The sequence below is a fragment of the Myotis daubentonii genome, chromosome 3, assembly GCF_963259705.1.
Source record: "Myotis daubentonii chromosome 3, mMyoDau2.1, whole genome shotgun sequence".
In the NCBI taxonomy this organism is placed as follows: Eukaryota; Metazoa; Chordata; class Mammalia; order Chiroptera; family Vespertilionidae; genus Myotis; species Myotis daubentonii.
The window spans coordinates 52964450-52978553 of record NC_081842.1 but is presented as its reverse complement, the minus strand read 5'-3'; the positions used below and the strand labels follow the sequence as shown (position 1 = coordinate 52978553).

At 50.1% G+C, this 14104-nt stretch overlaps 1 protein-coding gene across 2 annotated transcripts in view; it reads left to right on the top strand.

Moving 5' to 3' along the window:
- Positions 1–14104, top strand: part of XXYLT1 (xyloside xylosyltransferase 1) — a 163773-nt gene that overhangs the window by 89768 nt on the left and 59901 nt on the right. For both annotated transcript variants that reach the window (XM_059687443.1, XM_059687444.1), the window contains exon 3: positions 1538–1670. In XM_059687443.1, the coding sequence (XP_059543426.1) occupies positions 1538–1670 (133 nt within the window). The remainder of the gene's footprint in view (positions 1–1537; positions 1671–14104) is intronic.

Genomic DNA, 14104 nt, shown 5'->3' with positions numbered 1-14104 from the left:
CATAACCTACTGGTTCCTAGGTTGATGCTCAACCACTGAGCCATACCAGTTGGGCATCTCCTATAACTTTTTTCTTTTTCAGGAAACTCATGTAGAATGTCAACTCATGTTTTGTTTCTGCATCACAAAGGAAAATAGAGTGAGGAACAAATGAATCAGTTTTTCTTAAATAGTAAGCTGTGATTTCTTCATAAGCTAATTTAGAGAATGGCACTTAAATTCCACAAACATTCCTCAGTGTTTACGGGATTCCAAGCCTTGTACTGAGTGAATGGAGGCTGAGACACCAAAGATGGGGTGCCTGTCTTCAGAGGGCGCCTGGGGGCAGCCTGTCCTCAGGCAGCTGGGGCCTCTGCCGTGGGCAGATGCCAAAAGGCTGGTGAAGAGCCAGGTGGGAGCCCTGATGCCCTGGATGGTGGTGGTGCTGCATCCCCTCTCCATGCTGCCCGCACATTGAGGGCCAGCATGTTGTTTTCCTAGACTGCCTCAGGCCTCCCTCTGCAAGTCTCCCACTCTCCAAGCCCTGGGCCCCTGTAGCCTCCACAGCCTGTGTAGGTGATGTTTCCCACTGTTGTCCCATCTTCTTGACATCTCAGTCTCACCAGGCACATAGTATTGTTCCCACTTCAACAAATGAAGCAACTAAGACTTAGAGAAGTAAAATAATCTCCCCAGGGTTACAAAATTCGGCAGTAGCAGCAGAGCTGCACCTTACGCGCGTGTGGTCTGATTCCCATTAGTTAGGCCTTCTCCTTAGTACCAAGTACTATTATCGCTGTTCATCATTTAACCCCGAGAATCCCCTCTTCAGAGCTCCCCCAGTCCCTTTTCCATTTCATGTCAGCATCAGTCTCTCCCTCCCTGATTTTAGTGACCGCATGTCTCTCCTTTAGGGCTGGGTCCTCAGCACAGTTGGGGTCTCAGACAGGCTTGGTCAGGTGAAGGATGCGAGAATGAACTTGGTCAACACCCCCCTCCTCCCTACTCGCTCCTGAGTTATCTGGAGGCAGTGGAAGCCAACAGCTCTTCCGTGCCAGGTCATTGTGAGACTTGCTTTGTCTGACTTGATACCTGTTTAGGTTTCCAGAATGTACTTATGAGAGCTTAAGACAATAGCAGTTCTTACCCCTCTATCCCGTGGGTCATATACCACCTGTGCCCCAAAGAGCAACACCTGTATGCTTTCAGTTTTAAGTAGGGTGTCCATAAACTGTAAGATGTGTTTGAGAATGAAACGGTGCGCTGTTGACAATTACACTGGGACAGTAGGCCTTAACTGGAGCATATGGTCACCTGGATTAAAATAAAATGTGTCTACAATTGGAAGGAAAGATATGTGACATTTGTTTCTGGAGACTTCTGATCTTGCGGAGGGGGTTGCTGGCAAAGGAAGGCCCTGTGTTTCCAGCGCTAACTTTGCAGGGACAGCAAGAATAATCCAGAACCCCATTCTGCACCTTCCACTCATTTTCTATAAATAGCCGAGCCTCCCAGGATGCGTGTCTGTGTCTTATTGTTGTCTTTTTCTTTCCTCCAGAGATCCTGCAGATAATACAGCTGGACCTAGACCTAAAGTACAAGACCAACATCCGGGAATTGTTCGAGGAGTTTGACAATTTCCTGCCAGGCGCCATCATTGGCATCGCGAGAGAGATGCAGCCGGTGTACAGGTGCGTGGAGGCCGGGGCGCCTCCAGGACCCCTCCTCACCCTTCACCCCCCTCTCCTGCCACTCGTGCCAACTGGGATTAATCAGCGTGCAGTCTTTCTGCACTCAATCTCTTAGGGACACATTTGTGGTTATTACTTACAGTTCATAGTATGGGCAGGTGTGTATGCTCTGGACTGGAGATGCCATCTCGTTCTTTTGGGGGAGTTTGGAAAGCTCGGTCGTTTTAGTTGTTGGTTCTGGTTAAGCTCAGGATTTTAAAGTCTTGGGCTTTGTCTTACAGAGGCGGTGTTAGGACCGAGCTTTAACCTGACAGTCTGGTGATGGATGCGGCTTTCTTGGCCTCTGAGTCACAGGGGCTGCTCCTCTGTATAATAAGCAGGTGGGCTTCCCAGTGTCTTGTGGGGAGGCAAAGGCAGCACAGCTTTGGAACAGAGATTGTCATTGCTTAGGTGAGGTGAAGAGTGTGTTCTGCACGATGCAGTGTTTTATTGTCAAGTGTGGTTACAGAGCAACTCCAGCACCTGAGGACCCGGGGACATGTTCAAGAATACTCATGCAGCATTGTTTGTAGTCGCCAAAACCTGAAAACAATGTAAATGCCCACGGACAGCAGAATGGATAGATGAAGCATATCCATGCAATTGAATACTCTATTAGAAACAAAGTGAGCAAACAGTAAGTAGCTGTAGTGAACTGTACAGCGATAGACAAGACTGAACTGCGATCTTCAGGGATGCGCACACAAATAGTAAAAATGATAGGAAATAATGATTCCCAAAAGCCAGATGGTGGTTACCGCCGGAGGGGCTGGGGGAGTGATGGGGACATGGGTGGAGATTGCCTCGAGTGCTGCAGTCCTTTAGTTCCCTGCCTGGTGGCTGTGCATGTGTGTGCATGTATGTTTTTGTGTGTAATATGTCTTTTACGGTTGAAAAAAACACATGACAGAAAACCAGAAGCACCTCCAGGTTTCTGATAACAACTAGGCGCATGGCCCTGCGTCCAGAGGGTTCCGTGTTGCTGACTGTTACTCCTCTGAGCAGAGCCACAGCTGACCCAGAGCTGAGCTGCCTGGAGGTGGGATTTCACTGTCCCCTGGGCTGGCCTGCTCTTTGTTCTCTGAGCAGACCCTCATGCTGGCTTCCTTTGGGCATTCTTGGAGCTGGGCCCAGTCCTCGGAGCCCTGCAGGCAACTGGTGACTAAGAGCAGTCATTTCTCCTAAGGGGGAGGGGAAGAAGGGGCAGCCTCAGCTTGGTTGTGGCCATTTGCAAGACCCAGATCACATAACAGGAAATTCCTGCCAGGCCTCTGAAGGAACTGATAACTCCCGGGCCTTGGGCTGTTCTACTGGACAGAGTCCTCTCACAAGTTGCCTGGAGTCACAAGTCTGGGGTCTTGATTTAAAGCAGTGGTTCTCAACCTTCTGGCCCTTTAAATACAGTTCCTCATGTTGTGACCCAACCATAAAATTATTTTCATTGCTACTTCATAACTGTAATATTGCTACTATTATGAATCGTCATGTAAATATCTGATATGCAGGATGGTCTTAGGAGACCCCTGTGAAAGGGTCGTTCGACCGCCAAAGGGATCGCGACCCACAGGTTGAGAACCGCTGATAAAGAAAGGAGGCGATGGCAGGAGCACTGACCTGGGAGTCCCCAATCCTCTGTGGTTGTCCCAGCTCTGCCCCCAGCTCTGGGGACTGTGATCCCAGCTCTCCTGACCCCACCACCCTCATGGCCTTTGCTCTGTCCTGAAGTTCTGCTCGTGCGCCCCTCACTGTCCACAGGGGCCAGTGCCCTGGAATGAATAAGCCAGGCTGAGTATTCAATGCAGTTGGAGCAGTGATCCCGTCAGGCCCTGCTTTGAAGTCTTCTCATGTAATGTAAATGGAAACCTGATCACACTAAACTTGAATTGGCCAGAATTTATGTTTTCTGTAGATTTAGGTTTTATAAACTGTGAAGAGTAAAATGATTTAATTGCCTGGCCTTCTCAAAAGCAATCTCTGAACAATGTTAGATCCAAAATGAAATTGAGTTTTTCTCACCTGCAGTCTTTAACGAGGTGAGCCCTCTGCTGCAGGACTGCTGGGGAGTCCAACAAGGCGCCGCTTGCAGGGCTCACACTCACACTTACACTCAACACAAAAGGAAACCTCCTTGCACGCTTCCCTCTCCCGCTTCCCTCTCCCCCTGCTGGAATGTTCCTAACGGCCCTTAATTAAGTCTCCAGATGACTGCCCTGCCCTAATCTGCACTACCCTGGCCCTGGTAATTGCCATTGAACGAACGTCCTGCGGGTGGGAATGGTTGGGTGCTGGCTGGGGCAGGCAGGGGATGGAGTATGGCTCTTTGCCCTCTTCCACAAGAAAACTGGAGACTCCTCTGTGGCCCGAAAGACCACGTGTTAAGTTGTCTGCTGCTCTGGAGCCTGTGTATGGCTGTGTGTGTTGGGGGGAAGTGGGGAAGGAATGGGAGAAGAAAGAGGGGGGAATAGAAAGGAGTAAGTGGTCAGTACCCAAGCAAGGACAGACAGAGCTGGGCCCTTCTCCTGAGCAGGCGGTCTCAGCCCCTGTGCCCTTGGACTTGGCCATCACAGCTTGTGGGGAACCCCTGCCCGGCCCTGCCTACCACTGCAGGTGCTGGGGTGCTCGCCACCCCCTGAGTACTCCTGAGAAACTGGCAGCTGTCTGACAGCCATGCGCTCTGCCTATGTGATGGTGTGTGCGGCCGGCAAGTCCTTTTCTGTCATAAGTGGAGTCTGCTAGCATCTATGAAAAGAAAGGCAATTTTAGAAGCAAACAAAACAAAACAGCACAAAAGCAAAACTTGGACAGATTAACTGAGTTCATTTTGATCTGGAAATTCACTAAGCAGAATTAAATTTGGATCTCCTCAAAGTGTTATTTTTATAGTCACTTGTCCGACAGTTACTCCACTTCAAAAGGGCACATATTGAGTCATGTTTATGGCCATTTCCCCTCCATTGTGTGCTGAGTGTCAGGAGCTTGGAGGGGGCGGGGGGAGAAGCATTGCCCACTGTCCATTTGACAAATTCTTTCTTTACTTTTTTTTTTTTTTTTTTTTTATCAAATGAACACCAAACCGACTGTGTTCTTTGGAAAATGATGGATCATGGGATGCTAGGATAGAGGAGCCTTTTCTTAAAACGTGGGTCCCTGTTAAGAGTGTTGAGTCAAATCTCCCAGGACGTTCCTCATCTGAAAACTGGGAAGCAGTGGTCATCTTGAGTGAAACATTGCCCTTCCTTTCTTGACTTTTTCTCTCCCTTTGTGTCAGGGAACTAGATCACAATCAGGTCCTTGCTGGTGATGTGCTTTATTGGGATGAGTGGCCAAGAGGAGAAACGGGTCTGGTGGTCTCTCTGTTAGTAGAATGGTCTCTGTAAGTGGACAGCTGCGCTTTGTAAATATGTGTGAGTCCAGGATGCCGTTTTGAATTGGCTTCTTATGCATGTGTTGTCGGTGGAACGCAGGCTGTGTCACGGGATCTCCAGGGAAGCAGGGAGACCGTGGTGTGGCGGCATTTATTTCTGATGCAAAATCAAAGGAGCTCCCCTCGTAGGTTTCCAGCGTCCTATCTCCATCTGTCCTGCCATAGAAAAAAATCCAGTCTTGTCTTCAAGGCTGAAACATAGGGCAGTGTTCAGAGATTGTTTCCTATTGAAGCTTCGTCCTTTGGAGCCGGGGTGGTCTGTTGTGGGCCCCAGGTGGCCTAACCACATGGTTGCTTATGCAGAGAACATGCTAACGAATGTGGCCATTGTGTTACTAGTGGGTGAGAGAGAGAGAGGGGGGGAGAGGGGGGGGGGGGAGAGAGCGTGCTTCTTTGTTCCTCTGTTTTTTTTGTTTGTTTGTTTGTTTTTTGGTGTTTTTTTTTTATCATCTTCGCTTGGGAAGAACCAGGAATTTTTTGAAAATAACGAATCAACTTCCCAAACTTTGGCGCCTCTGATGGGTCCACCCCCTAGCCAATGATTCCTTCCCCACGCTAGACAGACAGGCCTCTGTGGTCCAGCACCTCCCCCTGTGCCATTTTGACTTCTATTGTGCATGTGCTTAATGCAGTACAGGAGGGGTGTTAATCTTTGGCCATCAAGCAAACAGGCTCATGCTCCCCAGCCCATTAGGCTCAACAATGTCTGACTTCCTTTGCTTCCTTCCTTTTATTAATATCTGGCTAACTTCAGTAACAACTGCATTAGAAGACGAAAGAAAACTGTCGGGCCCTCTTTATGTACAGCCTGTAACAATTACAAAGCAGTGAAGCAGCTGTACGGAGGAGAAATAGCGCTCGGGCTGTACCGGGAAGCCGCCGGATTACAGGCCTGCCTTTTATGAATTATCCATGGGATGCGCTACAAGTCACTTGCTCCCTAATCATGTTTTTTTTTCTCAATCTGTAAGGGGGATAAATTCATTCTGTGTAATGCACAGAATCACCAGAAAACTCAAATGTAATAACACCCGGGAAACCTTCTGGGGTAAAGAGACCCTTAGTGAAGTGGGTCCCCTCCTTCCCTTCTGTAATCCTCACAATTCCTTCTTGTGTTTTCCTTTCCAGATGTGTCGTTCTTCTGGGAACCTCCTATTCTACCTCTCCTCCCCCCAGCCCCCGCACCGCCAATCATGTAGGGCAAGCATGTCAAACTCTCGGCCCGCATGCGGCCCACAACGAAGATTTTTGGGGCCCAGCCAATGTAATGGTGTGAGCAGTTATTTACAATTAGGAAAGGAAATAAGTCTGCTGTCAGATCCAGGACTACTGGCATTCACCTTGGGTCAGTTCTAAAAGTAATCACAGTGAACAAGATTTCCCCCGAAGTAGGAAAGATAGCAGAGAAGAGATGCCAAGTGTCAGGAAGAAAACATTAATTTTATCGTTGCTCTTGTTCTTTTTTTATATACTATATTTTTCAGAATAAACCTACGTGTCTATGAAAATTGAAGCTTTTGTTTTTTTGCGGCCCACATAAACTTAAAACTTGTTTATTTGGCCCGTGTTAGCCTTTGAGTTTGACATGTTTGGTGTAGGGTCACCAGTTAAAATATAGGACAGCCAGTTAAATTGAATTATATATGTCCTGAATATTGCATGGGGGCATCCTTATACAAAACAATTATTTGTTGCTTAAATGAAATTTACATTTAACTGAGCGTCCTGTTTTTTATTTGGCTAAGTCTGACAGCCCTACCCCTACCTAAGAGTTAAAATCTTCTCTCTTTAGCAGAAGCAAGTGATGTGGCTTTTCTACAAGATCCTTGAGTGAGCAGGAACAAAGGGTACCGAAGTGGGAAATGGGTGAGAGTGAGGAGTGGGAGGCACCGATCGAAGTCTCTGAGGGGCGACATGAGGGTCACACTGTGCAGGAGCTGGAGGCCTGCCTGTGGCTTGGGGTGGCCACTGGGGCTAGGAAGCCTGGCAGTGGCTTAGATTCAGGCCGCCGGGTTCCTGCTGAGCTGGGAGTGGGGGGTGGAGGGGCAGAGAGAGAGGAGGGGAGGGGAGGGAGAGGGAGAGGGAGAGATAATGTCTCTGAGAGATGTGTGTGTAATCACGAGCGAGAATGTGTGTCAGAGTGAGAGTGTGTTGAGGAGCTGGGGTCACAGCGCTTGGTTTGGTCACTGTGTCCCCAGCTGGCCACCTGAGGAGCTGAGGAGCTGCCGAATGGGAGCTGGGGGGTGGGGGGGGGCTGGGCTTCCGGTTCATTCTCTCCTGGCTCCGCAGGCCCGCTGCGTGCTGGTTGGAGCTCAAACCCATGGTGAGGGGAAGCAGCAGGCGAATCCTGTCAGCTGCTGATAAGGCACCACGAGGCAGGAATTCGCTTTTGTGTTAGGTATGTTAATTGTGTCCACTCTTTCACCTTTCGGCCCACGTGGTTTTTATTGGCATCGTCTCTGCCAGCCTAGCCTCCTTCCAGAGGCTTGGAATGCAAATGTCCGGTTCATCTGCAGGCTGCTTTATCCATTCCTAGGACGGCGAAGGGCTCTCAGGGGAACTGGGGAGGAAGTGAGGACTACGGCAGAGGGGGGAGGAGGATGGATTGAGACCGCCTGTCACTCATATCTGTGTGACCTTGGACAAGTCTTCCCACCTCTCTAAACTTCAGTTTCTTTTTTTTTTTTTAAATGTATTTTATTGATTTTTTTACAGAGAGGAAGGGAGAGGGGTAGAGAGTTAGAAACATCGATGAGAGAGAAACATCGATCAGCTGCCTCTTGCACACCCCCCACTGGGGATGTGCCCGCAACCAAGGAACATGCCCTTGACCGGAATCGAACCTGGGACCCTTGAGTCTGCAGGCCGACGCTCTATCCACTGAGCCAAACTGGTCAGGGCTAAACTTCAGTTTCTTTAGCTGAGAAACAGGTTATAGCACTATATAACTGTATATGCAGAAGTAATTAGAGGATTAATTTAGACAACGTATTTATAGTCCCTGACCCAGAGCAGGACTCCCTAGTGTTGGTGGCAATTGTACCCAGGCCCAGCTCCACCGCTTATTAATTCTGTGACCGTGGAGAAGTCACTTACCAACCTCCGAGTTTCAGTTCCCGGACACTATGAAAATTGGAGCTACTGATAACTTTGCATAATTAGTGCTAATATTTTGACTCTTCCACATCTGAACTCCCTTCCTATGTTTGAAGAATTCCCTGACACAGGAGCCTTCCTCCCTTTGTGGAGGGCAAAGAGGCTGGACGGACACTTTATTTCCTGGACTCCTGCAGCCAGGGTGTTGGTGCAGTGTTACCCTCCCTCCCTCCCTCCCTCCCTCCCTCCCTCCCTACCTCCCTCCCTCCCCTGAGGAAAACAGCATCGTGAATTTAGCCTCTATGCAGGCTGGTTTTTATATTTTTAGTACATATCCTAAGGTATTTACAGAACAGAAACTGCCAGGGTTACAAAGAGAAAACAAGTAGCCCAGGATTCTGGCTGGGAGTTTTAAAAGCCCTTTATTACTAGAACCCAAGAGCTCAGAGGAGGGGAGTACTGTCACTTGGTGTGGAGTGAGGTGCACAGAGTGTAAGCCATGGAAACTTTCCAAAATAGTACGGTGTATGGGTGCTTCACTATTATACTAGAGGCCCGGTGCACAAAAATTTGTGCACTCGGGGGCGGGGGGGTTCCTTAGCCCGGCCTGTGCTCTCTCGCAGTCTGGGACCCCTCGGGAGATAACGACCTGCTGGCTTAGGCCTGCTCCCGGGTGGCAGAGGGCAGGCCCAATCCCTAGGTGCAGCCCCTGGTCGGGCTCAGAGCAGGGTCGATTGGGGAGTTGGGGTGCCGCCCCCTGTCATGCACAGAGCAGGGCGGATCGGGAGGTTGCGATGCCACCCTCAGTCACGCTCAGGGTAGGGCCAATTGGGGGGTTGGGGCACCGCCCCTTGTCACTCTCAAGGCAGGGTCTGTGGGGAGGTTGCGGCGCCACCCCGTCACGTACAGAGCAGGGCCCATCAGGGGGATTGGCGCTCCGTACCCTGTCATGCACAGAGCAGGGCCAATCAGGGGGGTTGGGGCTCTGTACCCTGTCACGCACAGAGCAGGGCCCATCAGGGGGGTTGGGGCTCCGTACCCTGTCACGCACAGAGCATGGTCAATCAGGGGGTTGGGGAGCTCCCCCCTGTCATGCACAGAGCAGGGCCGATCAGGGGCTTGAGGAGCTCCCCCCTGTCACTCACAGAGTAGGGCCGATAGGGGAGTTGGGGCACCGCCCCCTGTCACACACAGGGCAGGGCGGATCAGGGGGTTGGGGCGCCACCCTCTATCACCCACAGAGCAGGGCCGATCAGGGTGTTGGGGTGCCGCCACTGTCACACTCAGGGCAGGGCGGATGGGCAGGTTATGGCTCTACCCCATCACACACAGAGCAGGGCCCGTTGGGGGGGGGGGGAGTTGGAGCACCGCACCCTGTCACACACAGAGCAGGGCCAATCAGGGGGTTGAGGCGCTGCACCCTGTCACACACAGAGCCGCAGGGCAATCGGGGTTGGGGAGCTCCCCCCTATCAGGCACAGAGCAGGGCTGAGCAGGGGGTTGGGGCGCCTTCCCCTGTCATGAACAGAGCAGGGCGGATAGGGAGGTTGTGGCCCCGCCCCCTGTCACACACAGAGCCGCAGGGCTATCAGGGGGTTTGGGCGCTGCCCCCTGTCACGCTGATCCCGGTGCCGAGAGGCATATTACCCTTTTACTATATAGGATAGAGGCCTGGTGCATGGGTGGGGCTGGCTGGTTTGCCCTGAAGGGTGTTTGGATCAGGGTGGGGGTCCCCACTGGGGTGCCTGGCCAGCCTGGGTGAGGGGATGATGGCTGTTTGCAGCTGGTCACATACCCTTCAGGGTGGGGATCCCCACTGGGGTGCCTGGCCAGTCTGGGTGAGGGGCTGAGGGCTGTTTTCAGGCCGACTGAAGCTCCCAGCTGCTCCTTTTTTTCTTTTTTTTTTTATTCTGGTCCAGCTATAGCTCTGGCTCCAGCTCTGAGGCCTCTGCTGCTGAAAGAAGGTATCTGGTTTGTTTGGGTTCTATAATCGAAACAATGTATAACTCCAGCTCTGAGATCCCGGGCTCGCTGAAAGCAGGTTTCTGGGGTTTTGGTTAGCTTCTATATTTGTTACAATGTTTCTTAAACTGCAAGCTCAGAGGCCGGCAAGGCAGGCGGGGAACGTTGGAGTCCTCCGTCACTGAAGCAAGCAAGCCTCATGTTAGTTTCAAGCTGCCTGGCTGCCGGCCGCCATCTTGGCTGGCAGTTAATTTGCATATCTTGCTGATTAGCCAATGGGAAGGGTAGCGGTCGTACGCTGATTACCATGTTTCTCTTTTATTAAATAGGATTCATGGAGCTTCAATAATGATCAGCTCCTGGCTAACCTTGTTTCATCTCTGCTCCACCCACTTCCCACCCCCTTTCCATTATTTTTAAGCAAGTTCCAGACAGTCTACCATTTCATCTGTACATGTCATTTTTAATCCATTCTTAAAAAAAGAAAGTCCAGCTACCATTGCTGGGTTTGGAGCTGAGGAGTGCTGTATGAACGCATGGGGTCCTGTCTTCCTCAGGTTCCTCAGGCTGCTCTCAGTTCGTGTGAGGGAGGAAAATAGTCAGACGTGGCTCTAACGTCCAGCCAGCCTGAATTTTCCATCTCTCCCCAGACTGTCTCCTGTCAGGATAATCATGTCCTACTCTCTTGTCTGGAAGGTTCCCTGGTCAGTATAAATTCAGGTCTGTTGTTCACCATCCATGAAGCTCTACTTGGTAAGAGAACCCGACTGTCACCATCATTTCAGGATGAGTAAGTGGAGGACTTGAAAGTAGCAGATTCTCTTCTTCCCTCTGACACCTGAGGATGAATTTATTGGCTCTTATTCCTGTGGGTGTTTTTTTAAAAAATTAACCAAGATGGAACTGTCCGTTTCAATTAGAGTGAAATCCGAGTGGGAGAGAGAAAAACCTGTCACCTTTGAACACAGTGACTGATAAAGAAGCCCAGTATTCCTTCACTCCCTGGGAGTTAGGAGACGGGGCTGGCTGTGTTTGTGCAGCCTGGAGGCAGGGATTGAGCCCCTACAGGAACCACTAATAAAAGAGGAGAGAAATACCTGCCCAGTGGTAGAGATAAAAATATCTACCCTGCGGTTGTTATTTTTTAGTGACACCATTGGGAAACTGTTTTAAAAGGAAAACGCTGTCTACGGAGGAACCCGCGTGGAATTGTGTTTCTGTTCATGTAGCTGTTCCGTCTGTGGTTGTGCCCCCGGGTGAGCTGTGAACTCCCGATGCCTTCAGAAGGCCGGGGGGGGGGGGGGGGGGCGGGGGGCCTCAGGGAGGCCGCGGAAGACTGTGCTGAGGTCCTGGTGAATGTGTGAGGAGCTCCCCTTGCCTGAAAACACAGCTCACTCCTGTTCTCTTGTCTTCCTGCGCATTATGAGTGCTTTGGCTCTACTGAATCCGGAACAAAAGACCTGGTACCTGACACAGATGTCTCTTGAAAGAACGAGTGAGGAAATGGATGAGTGTTGAATACATGAAGGAACAAATGCTGATTCCGAGGATGCTTCCTCAACAGTGTGTTGGCCCAACATTAAGGAAGGTCCATAGTCCTGTCACCGGTGTTCTTACGGAAATTGCTTTCACACTTTTTAAAAACAATCTGTGGGAAACATTGTTATTCTCGACTTTTATCGTGTTCACCATGTGTGTGAACCACAGGATTAGGTGCTTTGAGGAATTATGACGATAAGAAAGAATGGCTCTTGCTTTCAAGGAGATTGTAATGTCGGGGGGAGAGAGGGCAGATAAAATTCAGTAAAGACACAAATGCCAAAAGTGCAGACACACCCAGTCTATTGCTATTTGGAGATTCCTCTGGATGAGCCATGATGATGCTGTAACTGGACAATCAATGGGTCCGGCTGCCTGTCACTACTTGAGCCAATTAAGCAGAGACAGGGTTGAATGATATATGAGCGTTTATTCCAATACTGCCGGCAGTATGGGAGAGCAGCAGGTCATCCACAAAAATCTGCTCTGAAACCCGCCCCCCCCCCCACCTCCCATAAGCCAGCTGTTTATATTGGGCAGAAGGACAAAGATTATGTGGGGAAGTAGGCAGAAGGGTATGTCAAATGGGCAGTTAACAGGTAATGCAGGCTGGAGATTTGCAAAGGTCTGTGGGTATGCAAAAGCTGGGGGTCTTCAAAGGGTTGTCAATATGCAAAGGACTAGGGGGTCTTCAAAGGGCTGGTGATATGAAAGGGCTAGCAGCTCCGATTTCTGCAACAAGGTTGTGAATCTTTTCATGATACTAGGAAGCTCCCAGATGGGGAGGATGGGCTGCATTTCCAGGTGAGCTCCCAGGTCCCACATGCAACTTCCAGCCAGATTAGAATGTGCCGTCTTTAATCAGAACGAAACAATCACGGTTAACAGAGCATGATTAATATTCCTTGCAATTATAGCTGGTCCCCAGTATTCTATTTCTGCCCCCTAACCTAACAGTGCTTGGCTGTAGGAACTGTCAACTTCACTGTGTTGCCCACATCACCCTCAGTTTAATATTTTGCCTTCAGAACTTTAAGAAGTGTGTAAGCCAGGCTTTTGTCTTTCCTTTGGAAGGTTTTTTGGAAGGGTGGTGGGATTCGCTGTGCGGACATAGCCTCCAGGAAGTGTACTTAGATGGACCTGGCTCTGTGCCCAAAGAGAAAACTCATGCAGTGGGCGTTTGCTGCGGGCCTGGCTGAGCCTGTTCTCTAGAAGCCCGCAGCCTTGTTGGTAGGGCCACCTCCCCTGATTGCTCCCCTGGAGGTGGGCCTGAGCAGGTGCTCCGAACGAGGCACAGCAAAGGATGATGGGCCTGGGAGGACCGTCCTGGTGTGCATTGCTCTAACTTATTTCTTTTGCCAAATAAACATCGCATTGAGAGAACCTCATTTACAATCTGGGCAGCAAAAAGGACTTATCTATAAACATCTCCTGGGGGGGAAAACAAAATAGCACAGTTGAATCACAGGGGGCATATGTACAAGAGGGATTTTCTGTGACAGTGTGTGGAAAGGACTGAGTTCAGCATGACTGGCCCCGTGTGAGGGGAATTTCAATATAGCTCCATGGCCGCCTCGGGTACACATTTCAGCCACATGACTGCATTTCTGCAGGTGATTAGTGAAATGGATATGCAGCCCCCAGGCCCTCTGCTCCCAGGTTAGCAGCAGAAGTGGTTGTTGCAGAAAAATCAAGTTTTCAAACTGGACTTGAATTAGCAATAAACCTTACCTGTTACTCCTGCATTGGGTGACTTCTTTTTTTAAAAAATTATATTTTTATTGATTTCAGAGAGAGGAAGGGAGAGAGAGATAGAAACATCAATGATGAGAGAAAATCATTGATCAGCTGCCTCCTGCATGCCCTTCCCTCCCCCCACTGGGGACCGAGCCCACAACCCAGGCATGTGCCCTGACCAGGAATCGAACCGTGACTTCCTGGTTCATAGGTCCATACTCAGCCACTGAGCCACACCGGCTGGGATGGGTACTTCTTTAAAAGAGCCATTGACTGTTGGTCAGAGAGAACCCCTGTGATCTTCTGTTGGGGGGGGAAAGGGGGGGTGCAGAATTGACACCCAACATCAAGGAACCCTTAGGAATGCTTTGATCCAGGCCTTCCCAGGTGTCTCTGTCCTAGAGACTTTCCTATCACTATCTGTATGTATTTAATTATCTCCTAGATAATTAAATGTTTAGGAGTATTGTTAGTGTGTAATAACTCACCTGGACAGTTGCTGCATCCCTGCCTCTGCAGACAAGCTCTCAGTATGAGGCCAGCCGGTGCTGATGGGCCTTCAGGAATGTGAACTCACAGAGACGCTCATGAGGCCTCAGTACTGTCAGTCAGTGTGGAGTGAGGTGCCAATGGTAGT